A 25,042-nucleotide genomic window follows, 5' to 3' on the forward strand; every position below is an offset into this window, starting at 1 on the left:
GTGTAAAGAGCAGGTGTTCATAATGTTTTGTATACTCAGTGTAAAGAGCAGGTGTTCATAATGTTTTGTCCACTCAGTGTAAAGAGCAGGTGTTCATAATGTTTTGTCCACTCAGTGTAAAGAGCAGGTGTTCATAATGTTTTGTCCACTCAGTGGAAAGAGCAGGTGTTCATAATGTTTTGTCCACTCAGTGTAAAGAGCAGGTGTTCATAATGTTTTGTATACCATAGGTGTTCTGCACATTAACAGTATGTGTGGTATGATTTAATGTCAAACATTCTACTGATGTCAGCTCAGTTAAAACCTTGGTTTGTCTAATTCAGACTCTCAGTTAAAACCTTGGTTTGTCTAATTCAGACTCTCAGTTTAAACCTTGGTTTGTCTAATTCAGACTCTCAGTTAAAACCTTGGTTTGTCTAATTCAGACTCTCAGTTAAAACCTTGGTTTGTCTAATGCAGACTCTCAGTTTAAACCTTGGTTTGTCTAATTCAGACTCTCAGTTTAAACCTTGGTTTGTCTAACTCAGACTCTCAGTTTAAACCTTGGTTTGTCTAACTCAGACTCTCAGTTTAAACCTTGGTTTGTCTAACTCAGACTCTCAGTTTAAACCTTGGTTTGTCTAATTCAGACTCTCAGTTAAAACCTTGGTTTGTCTAATTCAGACTCTCAGTTAAAACCTTGGTTTGTCTAATTCAGACTCTCAGTTTAAACCTTGGTTTGTCTAACTCAGACTCTCAGTTTAAACCTTGGTTTGTCTAACTCAGACTCTCAGTTTAAACCTTGGTTTGTCTAATTCAGACTCTCAGTTTAAACCTTGGTTTGTCTAATTCAGACTCTCAGTTTAAACCTTGGTTTGTCTAACTCACTCTCAGTTAAAACCTTGGTTTGTCTAATTCAGTCTCTCAGTTTAAACCTTGGTTTGTCTAATTCAGACTCTCAGTTTAAACCTTGGTTTGTCTAATTCAGACTCTCAGTTTAAACCTTGGTTTGTCTAACTCAGACTCTCAGTTTAAACCTTGGTTTGTCTAACTCAGACTCTCAGTTTAAACCTTGGTTTGTCTAATTCAGACTCTCAGTTTAAACCTTGGTTTGTCTAATTCAGACTCTCAGTTTAAACCTTGGTTTGTCTAATTCAGACTCTCAGTTTAAACCTTGGTTTGTCTAACTCAGACTCTCAGTTTAAACCTTGGTTTGTCTAATTCAGACTCTCAGTTTAAACCTTGGTTTGTCTAATTCAGACTCTCAGTTTAAACCTTGGTTTGTCTAATTCAGACTCTCAGTTTAAACCTTGGTTTGTCTAACTCAGACTCTCAGTTTAAACCTTGGTTTGTCTAATTCAGACTCAGTTTAAACCTTGGTTTTGTCTAACTCGGACTCTCAGTTTAAACCTTGGTTTGTCTAATTCAGACTCTCAGTTTAAACCTTGGTTTGTCTAATTCAGACTCTCAGTTTAAACCTTGGTTTGTCTAATTCAGACTCTCAGTTTAAACCTTGGTTTGTCTAATTCAGACTCTCAGTTTAAACCTTGGTTTGAAGGGAATGTGGTGCCATTTGGGACGCTGGCTTTGTCTTTCGGATCACCTTGGCAACGCAGGAATTATGAATTCATGCACAGCATCTTTTATAGATAAGGAGAGAGCGAGCGAGCGAGCGAGCGAGCGACAGACAGACAGACAGACAGACAGACAGACAGACAGACAGACAGACAGACAGACAGACAGACAGACAGACAGACAAACAAAGAGTGTTGTCTAAATGATTGTAATGCTATGATGACGTCTCTAGAACGTTTACACCAGGGTAGATACAGATATACTGTTAGACCTGCTATCAACAGTAGATAAACTGTTAGACCTGCTATCAACAGTAGATATACTGTTAGACCTGCTATCAACAGTAGATATACTGTTAGACCTGCTATCAACAGACAGTAGATATACTGTTAGACCTGCTATCAACAGACAGTAGATAAACTGTTAGACCTGCTATCAACAGACAGTAGATATACTGTTAGACCTGCTATCAACAGTAGATATACTGTTAGACCTGCTATCAACAGTAGATATACTGTTAGACCTGCTATCAACAGACAGTAGATAAACTGTTAGACCTGCTATCAACAGACAGTAGATATACTGTTAGACCTGCTATCAACAGACAGTAGATAAACTGTTAGACCTGCTATCAACAGACAGTAGATATACTGTTAGACCTGCTATCAACAGTAGATATACTGTTAGACCTGCTATCAACAGTAGATATACTGTTAGACCTGCTATCAACAGTAGATATACTGTTAGACCTGCTATCAACAGACAGTAGATAAACTGTTAGACCTGCTATCAACAGTAGATATACTGTTAAACCTGCTATCAACAGTAGATAAACTGTTAGACCTGCTATCAACAGTAGATATACTGTTAAACCTGCTATCAACAGTAGATAAACTGTTAGACCTGCTATCAACAGTAGATAAACTGTTAGACCTGCTATCAACAGTAGATATACTGTTAGACCTGCTATCAACAGTAGATATACTGTTAAACCTGCTAGCAACAGTAGATAAACTGTTAGACCTGCTATCAACAGTAGATAAACTGTTAGACCTGCTATCAACAGACAGTAGATAAACTGTTAGACCTGCTATCAACAGACAGTAGATATACTGTTAGACCTGCTATCAACAGACAGTAGATATACTGTTAGACCTGCTATCAACAGTAGATATACTGTTAGACCTGCTATCAACAGACAGTAGATAAACTGTTAGACCTGCTATCAACAGACAGTAGATATACTGTTAGACCTGCTATCAACAGACAGTAGATATACTGTTAGACCTGCTATCAACAGACAGTAGATATACTGTTAGACCTGCTATCAACAGACAGTAGATATACTGTTAGACCTGCTATCAACAGACAGTAGATATACTGTTAGACCTGCTATCAACAGACAGTAGATATACTGTTAGACCTGCTATCAACAGACAGTAGATATACTGTTAGACCTGCTATCAACAGACAGTAGATATACTGTCAGACCTGCTATCAACAGACAGTAGATATACTGTTAGACCTGCTATCAACAGACAGTAGATATACTGTTAGACCTGCTATCAACAGACAGTAGATATACTGTCAGACCTGCTATCAACAGACAGTAGATATACTGTTAGACCTGCAATCAACAGTAGATATACTGTTAGACCTGCTATCAACAGTAGATATACTGTTAGACCTGCTATCAACAGTAGATATACTGTTAGACCTGCTATCAACAGTAGATATACTGTTAGACCTGCTATCAACAGTAGATATACTGTTAGACCTGCTATCAACAGTAGATATACTGTTAGACCTGCTATCAACAGTAGATATACTGTTAGACCTGCTATCAACAGTAGATATACTGTTAAACCTGCTAGCAACAGTAGATAAACTGTTAGACCTGCTATCAACAGACAGTAGATAAACTGTTAGACCTGCTATCAACAGACAGTAGATATACTGTTAGACCTGCTATCAACTGACAGTAGATAAACTGTTAGACCTGCTATCAACAGTAGATATACTGTTAAACCTGCTAGCAACAGTAGATAAACTGTTAGACCTGCTATCAACAGACAGTAGATATACTGTTAGACCTGCTATCAACAGACAGTAGATATACTGTTAGACCTGCTATCAACAGACAGTAGATAAACTGTTAGACCTGCTATCAACAGTAGATATACTGTTAGACCTGCTATCAACAGACAGTAGATATACTGTTAGACCTGCTATCAACAGTAGATATACTGTTAGACCTGCTATCAACAGACAGTAGATAAACTGTTAGACCTGCTATCAACAGACAGTAGATATACTGTTAGACCTGCTATCAACAGTAGATATACTGTTAGACCTGCTATCAACAGTAGATATACTGTTAAACCTGCTAGCAACAGTAGATATACTGTTAGACCTGCTATCAACAGTAGATATACTGTTAAACCTGCTAGCAACAGTAGATAAACTGTTAGACCTGCTATCAACAGACAGTAGATATACTGTTAGACCTGCTATCAACAGACAGTAGATAAACTGTTAGACCTGCTATCAACAGTAGATATACTGTTAAACCTGCTATCAACAGTAGATAAACTGTTAGACCTGCTATCAACAGTAGATATACTGTTAGACCTGCTATCAACAGTAGATAAACTGTTAGACCTGCTATCAACAGTAGATATACTGTTAAACCTGCTATCAACAGTAGATAAACTGTTAGACCTGCTATCAACAGTAGATAAACTGTTAGACCTGCTATCAACAGACAGTAGATAAACTGTTAGACCTGCTATCAACAGTAGATATACTGTTAGACCTGCTATCAACAGACAGTAGATATACTGTTAGACCTGCTATCAACAGACAGTAGATATACTGTTAGACCTGCTATCAACAGACAGTAGATAAACTGTTAGACCTGCTATCAACAGACAGTAGATATACTGTTAGACCTGCTATCAACAGACAGTAGATATACTGTTAGACCTGCTATCAACAGACAGTAGATATACTGTTAGACCTGCTATCAACAGACAGTAGATATACTGTTAGACCTGCTATCAACAGACAGTAGATAAACTGTTAGACCTGCTATCAACAGACAGTAGATATACTGTTAGACCTGCTATCAACAGACAGTAGATATACTGTTAGACCTGCTATCAACAGACAGAGATATACTGTTAGATATCAACAGACAGCAGATAGACCTGCTATCAACAGATAGTAGATATACTGTTAGACCTGCTATCAACAGACAGTAGATATACTGTTAGACCTGCTATCAACAGACAGTAGATATACTGTTAGACCTGCTATCAACAGTAGATAAACTGTTAGACCTGCTATCAACAGTAGATATACTGTTAGACCTGCTATCAACAGTAGATATACTGTTAGACCTGCTATCAACAGTAGATATACTGTTAGACCTGCTATCAACAGTAGATAAACTGTTAGACCTGCTATCAGACAGTAGATATACTGTTAGACCTGCTATCAACAGTAGATATACTGTTAGACCTGCTATCAACAACAGTAGATATACTGTTAAACCTGCTAGCAACAGTAGATAAACTGTTAGACCTGCTATCAACAGACAGTAGATATACTGTTAGACCTGCTATCAACAGACAGTAGATATACTGTTAGACCTGCTATCAACAGACAGTAGATAAACTGTTAGACCTGCTATCAACAGTAGATATACTGTTAGATAAACAGTGATTAACTGTTATACCTGCTATCAACAGACAGTAGATATACTGTTAGACCTGCTATCAACAGACAGTAGATATACTGTTAGACCTGCTATCAACAGACAGTAGATAAACTGTTAGACCTGCTATCAACAGACAGTATAAACTGTTAGACCTGCTATCAACAGTAGATATACTGTTAGACCTGCTATCAACAGTAGATATACTGTTAGACCTGCTATCAACAGACAGTAGATATACTGTTAGACCTGCTATCAACAGTAGATATACTGTTAGACCTGCTATCAACAGTAGATATACTGTTAGACTGTTAACCTGTAGCAACAGTAGATAAACTGTTAGACCTGCTATCAACAGACAGTAGATATACTGTTAGACCTGCTATCAACTGACAGTAGATAAACTGTTAGACCTGCTATCAACAGTAGATATACTGTTAGACCTGCTATCAACAGTAGATATACTGTTAAACCTGCTAGCAACAGTAGATAAACTGTTAGACCTGCTATCAACTGACAGTAGATAAACTGTTAGACCTGCTATCAACAGTAGATATACTGTTAAACCTGCTATCAACAGTAGATATACTGTTAAACCTTGCTAGCAACAGTAGATAAACTGTTAGACCTGCTTCAACAGACAGTAGATATACTGTTAGACCTGCTATCAACAGACAGTAGATAAACTGTTAGACCTGCTATCAACAGTAGATATACTGTTAGACCTGCTATCAACAGACAGTAGATAAACTGTTAGACCTGCAGTAGATATACTGTTAGACCTGCTATCAACAGACAGTAGATATACTGTTAGACCTGCTATCAACAGACAGTAGATATACTGTTAGACCTGCTATCAACAGTAGATATACTAGACCTCTATCAACAGACAGGTAGATAAACTGTTAGACCTGCTATCAACAGTAGATATACTGTTAGACCTGTCAACAGACAGTAGATATACTGTTAGACCTGCTATCAACAGTAGATATACTGTTAGACCTGCTATCAACAGACAGTAGATATACTGTTAGACCTGATCAACAGACAGTAGATAAACTGTTAGACCTGCTATCAACAGTAGATATACTGTTAGACCTGCTATCAACAGACAGTAGATATACTGTTAGACCTGCTATCAACAGTAGATATACTGTTAGACCTCTCTCAACAGGTAGATATACTGTTAAACCTGCTAGCAACAGGTAGATAAACTGTTAGACCTGCTATCAACAGACAGTAGATATACTGTTAGACCTGCTATCAACAGACAGTAGATATACTGTTAGACCTGCTATCAACTGACAGTAGATAAACTGTTAGACTGCTATCAACAGTAGATATACTGTTAGACCTGCTATCAACAGTAGATATACTGTTAGTTAGCAACAGTAGATAAACTGTTAGACTCTGCTATCAACAGACAGTAGATATACTGTTAGACCTGCTATCAACAGACAGTAGATAAACTGTTAGACCTGCTATCAACAGACAGTAGATAAACTGTTAGACCTGCTATCAACAGACAGTAGATAAACTGTTAGACCTGCTATCAACAGTAGATATACTGTTAGACCTGCTATCAACAGACAGTAGATAAACTGTTAGACCTGCTATCAACAGTAGATATACTGTTAAACCTGCTAGCAACAGTAGATAAACTGTTAGACCTGCTATCAACAGACAGTAGATATACTGTTAGACCTGCTATCAACAGTAGATATACTGTTAGACCTGCTATCAACAGACAGTAGATAAACTGTTAGACCTGCTATCAGGTTGACAGTAGATATACTGTTAGACCTGCTATCAACAGTAGATATACTGTTAGACCTGCTATCAACAGACAGTAGATATACTGTTAAACCTGCTAGCAACAGTTGATATACTGTTAGACCTGCTATCAACAGTAGATATACTGTTAGACCTGCTATCAACAGACAGTAGATCAACTGTTAGACCTGCTATCAACAGACAGTAGATATACTGTTAGACCTGCTATCAACAGTAGATATACTGTTAGACCTGCTATCAACAGACAGTAGATATACTGTTAGACCTGCTATCAACAGACATTGATCTGAGAGCGGTTAGCTACATTTCGTGTGTGCCTCTGAAAACTGACCCAACATCTGCACGTTCTGTAGCATTTATATGGACAATGAACTGATTGATTGATCGATTCAATGATGATTGATTAATCAATAGAGAGTTTCATTTTAACTGTGTTTAATCCGTCAATAAGGCATGAGGGATGTTGGGTAAAGGCTAATATACCACAACTATGGCCTGTTCATGTACACCACACAACGCAGAGTGCCTGGACACAGCCCTTAGCCGTGGGATACTGGCCATGGACCACAAACCTCCGAGGTGCCTTATTGCTATTATAAACTGGTTACCAATGTAATTAGAGTTGTAAATATAAAATGTTTTGTCATAAACATGGTATAAAGTCTGATATACCATGGCTTTTTTAACCAATCAGCATTCAGGGCTCGAACCACACAGTTTATGAAGCCAGATGAACAATTAGGAGAGACAATAGGTCAGGAAAGGTGATGAGATGAGAGTAAGGTTAAAATAACACGGTTGCTACAACAATATAACATAGAAAAGCATTTCTCTGTACTGTTAGTCTCTCTCTCTCTCCAAGAGGTTGGGGTTAGTTCTACTGTTAGTCTCTCTCTCTCCAGGTTGGGGTTAGTTCTACTGTTAGTCTCTCTCTCTCCAGGTTGGGGTTAGTTCTACTGTTAGTCTATGTGTCTCCAGGTTGGGGTTAGTTCTACTGTTAGTCTCTCTCCAGGTTGGGGTTAGTTCTACTGTTAGTCTATGTGTCTCCAGGTTGGGGTTAGTTCTACTGTTAGTTTCTCTCTCGCCAGGTTAAGGTTAGTTCTACTGTTTGTCTATCTCTCTCCTGTCCAGGTTGCAGCCATGGGGAACCTCATTAAGGTCCTTGGCAAGGATTTAGAAAACTGTCCACATTTTTTCCTGGACTTTGAAAGTAAGTGAGCGCTGTTATGTGCGTGCATATGTGTGTGTGTTTGACGTCTGTATCGGTGTGTGATGCAGGGCGGAGGTCAGAGGTGAAGGATGGGGTTTTAGACGTGGGTTGATGTTCTCATGGTGTGTTGGAGTGTCGTTGCGTTGTGTGTGGTGTTTGTCATGTTCAGAGACTCTCTACCCTCACTCATTCTTGGACCTACTGAACTGAACCAATCAGTCCTCGTAAGCCCCATGTCCATGATCCCTTTGTAGTTTAGTTCATCTTTAATTTAAGTTGACATCACAATAAACAGAGGATAGTGGAGATAGTTCAGACTATATGATAGTTCAGATGTACCCAGCAGCCCTCCAGTACTGAGAAGCTGGACAGAGGTACCCAGCAGCCCTTCAGTACTGAGAAGCTGGACAGAGGTACCCAGCAGCCCTTCAGTACTGAGAAGCTGGACAGACGTACCTAGCAGCCCTTCAGTACTGAGAAGCTGGACAGCAGAGAGCTAGAAGAAACAGAGAGTGAGATGGGAGAGAGTGATCTGTCTGTCCACGTTGCCATGCAAACACCACCCACAACCACAACATACCTGGGTGGAGTATGCCACCATCACACCCGACCACACCACACAAACGTCCCTCACACCTCCCCCTCATCATCCACACACACTCCTCTTCTCCCCTCTCTCTGTTCTAGGAGACTCATGGGTAACCACCTGAAAGTGCTGGCTTGCTCCGAACTAGAGCATGGCCCAATAGTTTTCCTTGACTTTGAACGTGAGACCATCCTCTTTTTAATTTATTTTCTTCTCTGTGTTTCTATTTTCTTTCGTCTTACTTTTTTTGTTCTTCCTTCATTCTGTCCATGTGTTGTTTGTTATCTATCTGTTGTCTTCCTCCTCCTCCTCCTCCTCCTCCTCCTCCTCCTCCATGTTTCTCTACTCAGTCGTCACCTTACACTCCATGGTTTCAGCTCAAGAGAAAGGGGAAAGCGGGGGGGGATACCTAGTCAGTTGTCCAACTGAATATATTCAACTGAAATGTGTCTTCCACATTTAACCCAACTCCTCTGAGGCTGGTCTTCATATGTAATAACTCATCTGGTGTTATATGAGAAGACGAATAATGAGAAGACTAGTCATGAGAAGACTAGTAATGTGAAGACTAGCAATGAGAAGACTAGTCATGAGAAGACTAGTTATGAGAAGACGAGTAATGTGAAGACTAGTCATGAGAAGACTAGTAATGAGAAGACCAGTCATGAGAAGACTAGTCATGAGAAGACTAGTAATGTGAAGACTAGCAATGAGAAGACTAGTCATGAGAAGACTAGTTATGAGAAGACGAGTAATGTGAAGACTAGTTATGTGAAGACTAGTTTTGTGAAGACTAGTGTAAGCAAGAAGCCAGAATATGGCTACTACTAATTCAAATTGTATCCAGATTTTAAGATTGGAATCAGGCCCTTGCTTTTCTCTTGTTGCTATGAGATAAAGATGTCTTGCAGCCTCAGACCATCTATATCTATCTTCTTGCTATGAGATAAAGATGTCTTGGAGCCTCAGACCATCTATATCTATCTTCTTGCTATGAGATAAAGATGTCTTGCAGCCTAAGACCATCTCTATCTAGCCACCCCTCTCTTCTTACCTCTGTCGGATGAGCGTGTGAGAGTGTGTGCATGTGTTTAATCTGGTGTGTGCGTGAGTGTGTGTGCCAGAGGATGCTGGAAGGAGGAGCTATAGGAGGAAGGTCTCATCGTCATGCCTGGAATGGAATGAAATGGAACTGAGTTAAACGTGTGGTTTCCATGAGTCTGATACCGTTCCATGAATTCTATTCCAGCCATCACAATGAGTCCGTCCAACTATGACTCCTCCCGGCAGCCTCCTGTGGCGTTCATTTGCCTGTTTGTGTGTGTATGGGGGCAAGCGAGGGTCGTTTACAAGATAACCGCCTCCATCCTCGCCTTCCCTCATTCCACACTGACCTCTAACATTTAACTTCCTTCCTTCCTTCCTTCCTGCCTTCTCCAAAGTTCCCCCTGTTTATAAACAGAAATGTTTCCTTCCACTGGTCGATTCTGTTATAAATCCTATGGGAGAGGGAGAGCCCACTGCTAGAGAGAAAGGGATGTTTGTCCTAAAGCAGAGTAAACCCCCTCTCTACAGCACTGTACTCTCCTGCTCCGGTGAGAGGCAGAAGTCACCTCTGTCACACAGATGAAAGCTTGAGTTAACAATAACACAGACCAAAGCTAAAGACCTACTCCATAACCTATAACTGTAATAATTCACCTTCATCTAGAATAAAACAAAGCATCGCCGCAATAACTCATCTAAACAGGGTCAACTCCATTACAAACCAATCAACATAGACCAGGGATATAGGTCCACTCCATTACAAAACAATCAACATAGACCGGGGATACAGGTCAACTCCATTACAAACCAATCAACATAGACCAGGGACAGGTCAACTCCATTACAAACCAATCAACATAGACCAGGGATATAGGTCAACTCCATTACAAACCAATCAACACAGACCAGGGATATAGGTCAACTCCATTACCAACCAAACAACATAGACCAGGGATAGGAGTCAACTCCATTACAAACCAAACAACATAGACCAGGGATATGAGTCAACTCCATTACAAACCAAACAACATAGACCGGGGATATAGGTCAACTCCATTACAAACCAATCAACACAGACCAGGGATATAGGTCAACTCCATTACAAACCAAACAACATAGACCAGGGATATAGGTCAACTCCATTACAAGCCAAACATAGACCAGGGATACGGGTCAGCTCCATTACAAACCAAACAACGTAGACCAGGGATATAGCTCAACTCCATTATAAACCAATCAACATAGACCGGGGATATAGGTCAACTCCATTACAAACCAATCAACACAGACCAGGGATATAGGTCAACTCCATTACAAACCAATCAACACAGACCAGGGATATAGGTCAACTCCATTACAAACCAAACAACATAGACCAGGGATATAGGTCAAGTCCATTACAAACCAAACAACATAGACCAGGGATATAGGTCAACTCCATTACAAGCCAAACATAGACCAGGGATACGGGTCAACTCCATTACAAACCAATCAACACATACTAGGGATATAGGTCAACTCCATTACAAACCAATCAACACAGACCAGGGATATAGGTCAACTCCATTACAAACCAAACAACATAGACCAGGGATATAGGTCAAGTCCATTACAAACCAAACAACATAGACCAGGGATATAGGTCAACTCCATTACAAGCCAAACATAGACCAGGGATACGGGTCAACTCCATTACAAACCAATCAACACATACTAGGGATATAGGTCAACTCCATTACCAACCAAACAACATAGACCAGGGATAGGAGTCAACTCCATTACAAACCAAACAACATAGACCAGGGATATGAGTCAACTCCATTACAAACCAAACAACATAGACCGGGGATATAGGTCAACTCCATTACAAACCAATCAACACAGACCAGGGATATAGGTCAACTCCATTACAAACCAAACAACATAGACCAGGGATATAGGTCAACTCCATTACAAGCCAAACATAGACCAGGGATACGGGTCAGCTCCATTACAAACCAAACAACATAGACCAGGGATATAGGTCAACTCCATTATAAACCAATCAACATAGACCGGGGATATAGGTCAACTCCATTACAAACCAATCAACACAGACCAGGGATATAGGTCAACTCCATTACAAACCAGTCAACACAGACCAGGGATATAGGTCAACTCCATTACAAACCAATCAACATAGACCAGGGATATAGGTCAACTCCATTAGAAACCAAACAACATAGACTAGGGATATAGGTCAACTCCATTACAAACCAATCAACATAGAACAGGGATATAGGTCAATTCCATTACAAACCAATCATCACAGACCAGGGATATAGGTCAACTCCATTACAAACCAATCAACACAGACCAGGAATATAAGTCAACTCCATTACAAACCAAACAACATAGACCAGGGATATGGGTCAACTCCATTACAAACCATTCAACACATACTAGGGATATAGGTCAACTCCATTACAAACCTAACAACATAGACCAGGGATATAGGTCAAATCCATTACAAACCAAACAACATATACCAGGGATATAGGTCAACTCCATTACAAACCAATCAACATAGACCAGGGATATAGGTCAACTCCATTAGAAACCAATCAACATAGACCACGGATATAGGTCAAATCCATTACAAACCAAACAACATATACCAGGGATATAGGTCAACTCCATTACAAACCAAACAAGATAGACCAGGGATATAGGTCAACTCCATTACAAACCAATCAACATAGACTGGGGATATAGGTCAACTCCATTACAAACCAATCAACACAGACTAGGGATATAGGTCAACTCCATTACCAACCAAACAACATAGACCAGGGATAGGAGTCAACTCCATTACAAACCAAACAACATAGACCAGGGATATGAGTCAAATCCATTACAAACCAAACAACAGAGACCAGGGATATGGGTCAACTCCATTACAAACCAAACAACATAGACCAGGGATATAGGTAAACTCCATTACAAACCAATCAACATAGACCAGGGATATAGGTCAACTCCATTACAAACCAATCAACACAGACCAGGGATATAGGTCAACTCCATTACAAACCAAACAATATAGACCAGGGATACAGGTCAACTCCATTACAAACCAATCAACATAGACCAGGGATATAGGTCAACTCCATTACAAACCAAACAACATAGACCAGGGATATGAGTCAATTCCATTACAAACCTATCAACACATACTAGGGATATAGGTCAACTCCATTACAAACCTAACAACATAGACCAGGGATACGGGTCAACAACAGGGAAGTGTAACCTGGGATAATTAAACAGACGTTATGAACAGCTCCTTTGTGTATGTGAGGAGAGTGTGAGGCGTTCCATCTCTACGGTAACGCAGGAGTGGAATCATGGAGCAGAGAGCACAGGTGTCTCTGAATCCCTGCAAATTACACAACAAAATGGCCACAACTTCCGCTGAACACGAACAAACAGACACTGTCGAGTGTTTTATCAGAGTCCAAAACGCGAGAATGCGTAATAGTTGGCAGGGTTCTATTGGACTGTTGGTTTTCATACTTTTTGGATTCGTCACAGCGCTATTTTATCTACCTTTCGCTACCTTCAAGTGGCTGGAGCTGTGGGGAGGTGCACGTTAGGGGCGTGTGTGTGTGTGTGTGTGTGTGTGTGTGTGTGTGTGTGTGTGTGTGTGTGTGTGTGTGTGTGTGTGTGTGTGTGTGTGTGTGTGTGTGTGTGTGTGTGTGTGTGTGTGTGTGTGTGTGTGTGTCTTGCCGTCAGAATAAATTATCCCCTGCCTGTCCCGTTTAGTCACTGACACGCGCACACACACACACACACACACACACACATTTGGTAGAGCATGGCACTTGCAACTCCAAGGGTCATAGGTTCGATTCCCACCAGTATGAACAAATATCTTTTTAATTACAATTTTTTTTTTTTTTTAAATTAGCAACAGAAAAAAAAAAGCCTACAGTACAGTGATTGAGAGACAACGTGTGTGTACTTTAGTTTTGGCTGTTCAGCTGATCTGGCTACGACCTTTGGATGAGAGACAAAAAAAGAAGAAGATGTATGTGAACTCCATTTGGCAGTTCACATACACTACCCACAATCCTCCTCTGGATATGAAAGGCCATTTCTAAATGTGGATCTCTGTGACGTAGAAGCGTTGAGGGAGACAATGCTATAGGAACACATCGGGCTGACGCAGGGAAAAAAAAAAATGCTGTATTGTGAATTAAGCAACACTATTCCCTACAGCTCTCACCCTCTCTGTGCCCACACACACACTCTCTCTGTCTCTGTCTCTATGTCTCTCTCTCTCTCTCTCCCACAGCCCCTCTTTCCACCTCTCTTTCTCCACCATATGGATTTTTCTTTGTTGTCTCTACTTGGATTTTTCTTCCTGTTCCTGTTCCTGTCCTCTCTCTCTCTTTCCTATATCTCGTCCCATCCATCTCTCTCTCTCCTATATCTCATCCCCATCCATCAATCTCTCTCTTTCCTATATCTCATCCCATCCATCCATCTCTCTTTCCTATATCTCATCCCATCCATCCATCCATCCATCCATCCATCTCTCTCTCCTATATCTCATCCCATCCATCCATCTCTCTTTCCTATATCTCATCCCATCCATCCATCTCTCTCTCTCCTATATCTCATCCATCCATCCATCTCTCTTTCCTATATCTCGTCCCATCCATCCATCCTCTCTCTTTCCTATATCTCGTCCCATCCATCCATCTCTCTCTCTCATCCCATCCATCCATCTCTCTTTCCTATATCTCGTCCCATCCATCCATCCATCCATCTCTCTTTCCTATATCTCGTCCCATCCATCCATCCCTCTCTTTCTCTCCCCCTCCCTCACTCTTCTTATATCTCGTCCCATCCATCTCTCTCTTTCCTATATCTCGTCCCATCCATCCATCTCTCTCTTTCTCTCCCCCTCCCCCTCTCTCTCTTCTTATATCTCATCCCTTCCTTCCATCTCTCTCTTTCTCTCCCCCTCCCCCTCTCTCTTCTTATATCTCGTCCCTTCCATCCATCTCTCTCTCTCTCCCCCCCTTCCTCTGACCACAGTGCAGCCCGGTTTCCAGTGCAGACCAGCTGCTGGCCGGCATGCATGCAGCAAATTGATTGGTCAGACCTTTCCTGTTCTGTTTAATCTGGGGAATCGTTTAATCGGGCCTGGCCAACCCCAGAGCCCTGACTGCTTCGTGAGAGTCAGCGACAACACACGTCTAGGACTATACATCCTTTAAACACCATTCGTACAGGAATTGGAAAGTCAAAATCAAGGATTTCAGGGTCTTTCTCATCCACATTTTTTTTTTTACCTTTATTTAACCAGGCAAGTCAGTTAAGAACATATTCTTATTTTCAATGACGGCCTGGGAACAGTGGGTTAACTGCCTGTTCAGGGGCAGGGGCAGAACGACAGATTTGTACCTTGTCAGCTCGGGGGTTTGAACTCGCAACCTTCCGGTTACTAGTCCAACGCTCTAACCACTAGGCTACGTTGCTTCAAGAAGCTTAAGATATACAATTGTATAATTTATATAATTATAGATATAAGGCCCCCCCGACCCCATAAAGAACATGCAAAAAGTGTATTAAAAAAGTAGGCCATTTAAGCCTTATCAATGCATAATTGTATTACATTTTATTTTACCTTTATTTAACTAGGCAAGTCAGTTATGAAGAAATCCTTATTTACAATGATAACCTACCAAGAGGCAGAAGGCCTCCTGCAGGAATCAAATAAAAATATAGGGCAAAACACAGAGAGAACAAAGAGAGACAACACAACACTACGTAAAGAGAGACCACATAACACTACGTAAAGAGAGACCACACAACACTACGTAAAGAGAGACCACACAACACCACGTAAAGAGAGACCACACAACACTACGTAAAGAGAGACCACACAACACTACATAAAGAGAGACAACACAACACTACATAAAGAGAGACCACACAACACTACGTAAAGAGAGACCACACAACACTACGTAAAGAGAGACCACACAACACTACATAAAGAGAGACAACACAACACTACATAAAGAGAGACCACACAACACTACATAAAGAGAGACCACACAACACTACGTAAAGAGAGACCACACAACACTACGTAAAGAGAGACCACACAACACTATGTAAAGAGAGACCACACAACACTACGTAAAGAGAGACCACACAACACTACATAAAGAGAGACCACACAACACTACATAAAGAGAGACCACACAACACTACATAAAGAGAGACCACACAACACTACATAAAGAGAGACCACACAACACTACATAAAGAGAGACCACACAACACTACGTAAAGAGAGACCACACAACACTACATAAAGAGAGACCACACAACACTACATAAAGAGAGACCACACAACACTACGTAAAGAGAGACCACACAACACTACATAAAGAGAGACCACACAACACTACGTAAAGAGAGACCACACAACACTACATAAAGAGAGACCACACAACACTACATAAAGAGAGACCACACAACACTACGTAAAGAGAGACCACACAACACTACATAAAGAGAGACCACACAACACTACATAAAGAGAGACCACACAACACTACATAAAGAGAGACCACACAACACTACATAAAGAGAGACCACACAACACTACGTAAAGAGAGACTACACAACACTACGTAAAGAGAGACCACACAACACTACATAAAGAGAGACCACACAACACTACGTAAAGAGAGACCACACAACACTACGTAAAGAGAGACCACACAACACTACGTAAAGAGAGACACCACAACACTACGTAAAGAGAGACCACACAACACTACATAAAGAGAGACCACCAACACTACATAAAGAGAGACCACACAACACTACGTAAAGAGAGACACACAACACTACATAAAGAGAGACCACACAACACTACATAAAGAGAGACCACACAACACTACATAAAGAGAGACACAACACAACACTACATAAAGAGAGACCACACAACACTACGTAAAGAGAGACCACACAACACTACGTAAAGAGAGACAACACAACACTACGTAAAGAGAGACAACACAACACTACATAAAGAGAGACCACACAACACTACACAAGAGAGACCACACAACACTATGTAAAGAGAGACCACACAACACTACATAAAGAGAGACCACACAACTCTACATAAAGAGAGACCACACATACACTACGTAACAGAGACCACACAACACTACGTAAAGAGAGACAACACAACACTACGTAAAGAGAGACCACACAACACTACGTACAGAGAGACCAACAACACTACTACATAAAAAGAGAGACCACACAACACTACGTAAAGAGAGACAACACAACACTACGTAAAGAGACAACACAAACACTACTTAAAGAGAGACAACACAACACTACGTAAAGAGAGACCACACACAACACTACATAAAGAGAGACCACACAACACTACATAAAGAGAGACACCACAACACTACATAAAGAGAGACCACACAACACTACGTAAAAGAGAGAGACCACACAACACTACGTAAAGAGAGACAACACAACACTACGTAAAGAGAGACAACACAACACTACATAAAGAGAGACCACACAACACTACACAAAGAGAGACCACACAACACTATGTAAAGAGAGACCACACAACACTACATAAAGAGAGACCACACAACTCTACATAAAGAGAGACCACACAACACTACGTAAAGAGAGACCACACAACACTACGTAAAGAGAGACAACACAACACTACATAAAGAGAGACCACACAACACTACGTAAAGAGAGACCACACAACACTACATAAAGAGAGACCACACAACACTACGTAAAGAGAGACCACACAACACTACGTAGAGAGAGACAACACAACACTACATAAAGAGAGACAACACAACACTACATAAAGAGAGACCACACAACTCTACATAAAGAGAGACCACACAACTCTACATAAAGAGACCACACAACACTACGTAAGAGAGACCACACAACACTACGTAAAGAGAGACCACACAACTCTACATAAAGAGAGACCACACAACTCTACATAAAGAGACCACACAACACTACGTAAAGAGAGACAACACAACTCTACATAAAGAGAGACCACACAACACTACGTAAAGAGAGACAACACAACACTACGTAAAGAGAGACCACACAACACTACATAAAGAGAGACAACACAACACTACGTAAAGAGAGACCACACAACACTACATAAAGAGAGACCACACAACACTACGTAAAGAGAGACCACACAACACTACATAAAGAGAGACAACACAACACTACGTAAAGAGAGACCACACAACACTACATAAAGAGAGACCACACAACACTACATAAAGAGAGACCACACAACACTACGTAAAGAGAGACCACACAACTCTACATAAAGAGAGACCACACAACACTACGTAAAGAGAGACCACACAACACTACATAAAGAGATACCACACAACACTACATAAAGAGAGACAACACAACACTACGTAAAGAGAGACCACACAACACTACATAAAGAGAGACCACACAACACTACATAAAGAGAGACCACACAACACTACGTAAAGAGAGACCACACAACACTACGTAAATAGAGACCACACAACACTATGTAAAGAGAGACCACACAACACTACGTAAAGAGAGACCACACAACACTACGTAAAGAGAGACCACACACACTACGTAAAGAGAGACCACACAACACTACGTAAAGAGAGACCACACAACACTACATAAAGAGAGACCACACAGCACTACATAAAGAGAGAGACCTACAGCGACAACAACAGTCAGGGGTGATACGATATCACTACGTAAAGAGAGACCACACAACAATACGTAAAGAGAGACCACACAACACTACGTAAAGAGAGACCACACAACACTACGTAAAGAGAGACCACACAACAATACATAAAGAGAGACCACACAACACTACGTAAAGAGAGACCACACAACAATACATAAAGAGAGACCACACAACACTACGTAAAGAGAGACCACACAACTCTACATAAAGAGAGACCACACAACACTACATAAAGAGAGACCACACAACACTACGTAAAGAGAGACCACACAACACTATGTAAAGAGAGACAACACAACACTGCATAAAGAGAGACCACACAACACTACATAAAGAGAGACAACACAACACTATGTAAAGAGAGACAACACAACACTACATAAAGAGAGACAACACAACACTATGTAAAGAGAGACAACACAACACTGCATAAAGAGAGACCACACAACACTACATAAAGAGAGACCACACAACACTACGTAAAGAGAGACCACACAACACTACGTAAAGAGAGACCACACAACACTACGTAAAGAGAGACCACACAACTCTACATAAAGAGAGACCACACAACACTACATAAAGAGAGACCACACAACACTACATAAAGAGAGACAACACAACACTATGTAAAGAGAGACAACACAACACTGCATAAAGAGAGACCACACAACACTACATAAAGAGAGACCACACAACACTACGTAAAGAGAGACAACACAACACTACGTAAAGAGAGACAACACAACACTACATAAAGAGAGACCACACAACACTACATAAAGAGAGACCACACAACACTACGTAAAGAGAGACCACACAACACTACGTAAAGAGAGACCACACAACACTACATAAAGAGAGACCACACAACACTACGTAAAGAGAGACCACACAACACTACGTAAAGAGAGACCACACAACACTACGTAAAGAGAGACCACACAACACTACATAAAGAGAGACCACACAACACTACGTAAAGAGAGACCACAAAACACTACATAAAGAGAGACCACACAACACTACGTAAAGAGAGACAACACAACACTACGTAAAGAGAGACCACACAACACTACATAAAGAGAGACCACACAACTCTACATAAAGAGAGACCACACAACACTACATAAAGAGAGACCACAAAACACTACATACAGAGAGACCACACAACACTACATAAAGAGAGACCACACAACACTACATAAAGAGAGACCACACAACACTACATAAAGAGAGACCACACAACACTACATAAAGAGAGACCACACAACACTACGTAAAGAGAGACCACACAACACTACATAAAGAGAGACCACACAACACTACGTAAAGAGAGACCACACAACACTACATAAAGAGAGACCACACAACACTACATAAAGAGAGACCACACAACACTACGTAAAGAGAGACCACACAACACTACGTAAAGAGAGACCACACAACACTACATAAAGAGAGACTACACAACACTACGTAAAGAGAGACAACACAACACTACGTAAAGAGAGACCACACAACACTACATAAAGAGAGACCACACAACACTACATAAAGAGAGACCACACAACACTACATAAAGAGAGACCACACAACACTACATAAAGAGAGACCACACAACACTACATAAAGAGAGACCACACAACACTACATAAAGAGAGACCACAAAACACTACATACAGAGAGACCACACAACACTACATAAAGAGAGACCACACAACACTACATAAAGAGAGACCACACAACACTACGTAAAGAGAGACCACACAACACTACATAAAGAGAGACCACACAACACTACATAAAGAGAGACCACACAACACTACATAAAGAGAGACCACACAACACTACATAAAGAGAGACCACACAACACTACATAAAGAGAGACCACACAACACTACATAAAGAGAGACCACACAACACTACATAAAGAGAGACCACACAACACTACATAAAGAGAGACCACACAACACTACATAAAGAGAGACCACAAAACACTACATACAGAGAGACCACACAACACTACATAAAGAGAGACCACACAACACTACGTAAAGAGAGACCACACAACACTACATAAAGAGAGACTACACAACACTACGTAAAGAGAGACCACACAACACTACGTAAAGAGAGACCACACAACTCTACATAAAGAGAGACTACACAACACTACGTAAAGAGAGACCACACAACACTACGTAAAGAGAGACCACACAACACTACATACAGAGAGACCACACAACACTACATAAAGAGAGACTACACAACACTACATAAAGAGAGACCACACAACACTACATAAAGAGAGACTACACAACACTACGTAAAGAGAGACCACACAACACTACATAAAGAGACCACACAACACTACGTAAAGAGAGACCACACAACACTACATAAAGAGAGACTACACAACACTACGTAAAGAGAGACACCACAACACTACGTAAAGAGAGACCACACAACTCTACATAAAGAGAGACTACACAACACTACGTAAAGAGAGACACCACAACACTACATAAAGAGAGACCACACAACACTACGTAAAGAGAGACCACACAACACTACGTAAAGAGAGACCACACAACACTACGTAAAGAGAGACCACACAACACTACATAAAGAGAGACCACACAACACTACGTAAAGAGAGACCACACAACACTACGTAAAGAGAGACCACACAACACTACGTAAAGAGAGACCACACAACACTACATAAAGAGAGACCACACAACACTACGTAAAGAGAGACCACACAACACTACATAAAGAGAGACCACACAACACTACATAAAGAGAGACTACACAACACTACATAAAGAGAGACTACACAACACTACATAAAGAGAGACCACACAACACTACATAAAGAGAGACCACACAACACTACATAAAGAGAGACCACACAACACTACATAAAGAGAGACCACACAACACTACATAAAGAGAGACCACACAACACTACATAAAGAGAGACCACACAACACTACATAAAGAGAGACCACACAACACTACGTAAAGAGAGACCACACAACACTACATAAAGAGACCACACAACACTACATAAAGAGAGACCACACAACACTACATAAAGAGAGACCACACAACACTACATAAAGAGACCACACAACACTACGTAAAGAGAGACCACACAACACTACATAAAGAGAGACCACACAACACTACATAAAGAGAGACCACACAACACTACGTAAAGAGAGACCACACAACACTACGTAAAGAGAGACCACACAACACTACATAAAGAGAGACCACACAACACTACGTAAAGAGAGACCACACAACACTACGTAAAGAGAGACCACACAACACTACATAAAGAGACCACACAACACTACATAAAGAGAGACCACACAACACTACATAAAGAGAGACCACACAACACTACATAAAGAGACCACACAACACTACATAAAGAGACCACACAACACTACATAAAGAGAGACCACACAACACTACATAAAGAGACCACACAACACTACATAAAGAGACCACACAACACTACATAAAGAGAGACCACACAACACTACATAAAGAGACCACACAACACTACATAAAGAGAGACCACACAACACTACATAAAGAGAGACCACACAACACTACATAAAGAGAGACCACACAACACTACATAAAGAGAGACCACACAACACTACATAAAGAGAGACCACACAACACTACATAAAGAGAGACCACACAACACTACATAAAGAGAGACCACACAACACTACATAAAGAGAGACCACACAACACTACATAAAGAGAGACCACACAACACTACATAAAGAGATACCACACAACTCTTCACGGGAGAAGTGACACAAAAGCGTGAACAATTATCAAATCAACCTAAAATGTTATTGGTCACATACACATGGTTAGCAGATGTTAACCCCCCTCTGGGATAGGACAGTGTATCCACTGTAGTAGTGGAGGTACTGTACAGACACATATCTCATTGTCAATGACTGTACAGACACATAACTCATGTCAAGACCTGGACCTCTGCGGTGTGTAGTGACTGTACAGATATATATTTATATTGCAAAGATCTTCGTCCTAATTCTCTTTCAATCCTCATCCTCCCTCGGTCACTAAACACCCTTCCCCTTACTCCCTTTCACCCCCAACCCATCCTATAAACCGAACCCCAATCCCCCCACACACACCCTGTCCTATAAAGAGAACCCCAATCCCCCCACACACACCCCAACCTATAAACCGAACCCCAATCCCCCCACCCACACACCCTGTCCTATAAACCGAACCCCAACACCCCCACACACACACCCTGTCCTATAAACCGAGACCCCAATCCCCCCCACACACACACCCTGTCCTATAAACCGAGACCCCAATCCCCCCACACACACCCTGTCCTATAAACCGAACCCCAATCCCCCCACACACACACCCTGTCCTATAAACCGAACCCCAATCCCCCCACACACACACCCTGTCCTATAAACCGAACCCCAATCCCCCCACACACACCCCAACCTATAAACCGAACCCCAACCCCCCACACACACCCTGTCCTATAAACCGAGACCCCAATCCCCCCACACACACCTGTCCTATAAACCTCAACCCCAATTCCCCCACACATACTCTCCTCTCCAAAATTAAACTTCCCATAATGCTCCTCTCTACTCTCAACCCCAACCTCCATAAAACTCCATGTCCCATCATGCTCCTCTCCCTCCTCCAGATGCTCAGCCTACGGAGGCAGAGACGGCGGTATGGAACCAGGTCAGTGCTGTCCTGGAGGAGGCCCACGGCATCCTGGCTGAACTACAGTCATACAACGGGGCGGGACAGGAGATACGAGAGGTGAGGGGAGGGGACCTGTGGGGAGGGGTGACTGGGGCAGGAGATACGAGAGGTGAGGGAGGGGTGTGTGGGGGGGCAGGAGATACGAGAGGTGAGGGGAGGGGTGTGTGGGGGGAGGGTCCTGTGGGGGGGGGAGTCCTATAACCTAAGAGGGGAGGGGAGGGGTGTGGGGGACCGGGGGCAGGGAGATACGAGAGGTGAGGGGAGGGTGTGTGTGGGGAGGGGTGTGGGGGGGCAGGAACCCGGAGGTGAGGGGAGGGGGTGGGGGGGGCAGGAGATCGAGAGGTGAGGGGAGGGTGTGTGGGGGGGGGGAATCCCCCCGAGAGGTGAGGGGAGGGGTGTGTGGGGGGGGACAGAGGAAAAGGAGATACGAGAGGTGAGGGGAGGGGTGTGTGTGGGGGAGGGGTGTGTGTGGGGGGGAGGGGTGTGTGTGTGAACCCCAATCCCCCAGGGGTGTGGGGGAGAACCCCAGGGGGCGGGACAGGAGATACGAGAGGTGAGGGGAGGGGTGTGGGGGGAGGGGGGGAGGGGGGCGGGACAGGAGATACGAGAGGTGAGGGGGAGGGGTGTGGGGGGAGGGGGAGGGGGGCGGGACAGGAGATACGAGAGGTGAGGGGAGGGGTGTAGGGGGAGGGGGGAGGGGGCGGGACAGGAGATACGAGAGGTGAGGGGAGGGGTGTGGGGGAGGGGAGGGGGGGCGGGACAGGAGATAGGAGAGGTGAGGGGGAGGGGTGTGGGGGGAGGGGAGGGGGGCGGGACAGGAGATACGAGAGGTGAGGGGAGGGGTGTGTGTGTGTGGGGGAGGGGGGAGGACAGGAGATACGAGAGGTGGTGAGGGGAGGGGTGTGTGTGTGGGGGGGGAGGGTGTGTGTGTGGGGGGAGGGGTGTGTGGGGGGGGGGGCAGGAGATACGAGAGGTGAGGGGAGGGGTGTGTGTGTGTGGGGGGGGAGGGGTGTGGGGGAGGGTGTGTGTGGGGGGGGGGGACAGGAGATACGAGAGGTGAGGGGAGGGGTTTGTGTGTGTGGGGGGAGGGGTGGGGGGAGGGGTGTGTGTGGGGGAGGGGTGTGGGGGGGGGTGTCAGGAGGAGAGGTGAAAGGAGGGGTGTGTGTGGAGGGGTGTGTGTGGGGAGGGGGGGGGGGGGGGCAGGAGATGAGAGGTGAGGGGAGGGGTTTGTGGGGGGGGGGGACAGGAGATACGAGAGGTGAGGGGAGGGGTGTGTGTGTGCAGGGGGGGGGGAGGACAGGAGATACGAGAGGTGAGGGGAGGGGTGTGTGGTGGAGGGAGGGGGAGGACAGGAGATACGAGAGGTGGTGAGGGGAGGGGTGTGTGTGTGGTGGGAGGGGTGTGTGTGGGGGGGAAGGAGATACGAGAGGTGAGGGGGTGGTGTGTGTGTGTGTGTGTGTGTGTGTGTGTGTGTGTGTG

At 42.8% G+C, this 25,042-nt stretch overlaps 1 protein-coding gene across 1 annotated transcript in view; it reads left to right on the top strand.

Annotated features, from left to right (window-relative positions):
• fam49al (family with sequence similarity 49 member A, like) overlaps nt 1-25,042 on the top strand; it is a 145,559-nt gene that overhangs the window by 98,688 nt on the left and 21,829 nt on the right. Inside the window, 2 exon segments of the mRNA XM_052472886.1 lie at nt 8,198-8,276; nt 23,499-23,620. Coding sequence (XP_052328846.1) covers nt 8,207-8,276; nt 23,499-23,620 — 192 coding nt within the window. The 5' untranslated portion in view covers nt 8,198-8,206.

The sequence above is a fragment of the Oncorhynchus keta genome, chromosome 20 (assembly GCF_023373465.1).
Source record: "Oncorhynchus keta strain PuntledgeMale-10-30-2019 chromosome 20, Oket_V2, whole genome shotgun sequence".
In the NCBI taxonomy this organism is placed as follows: Eukaryota; Metazoa; Chordata; class Actinopteri; order Salmoniformes; family Salmonidae; genus Oncorhynchus; species Oncorhynchus keta.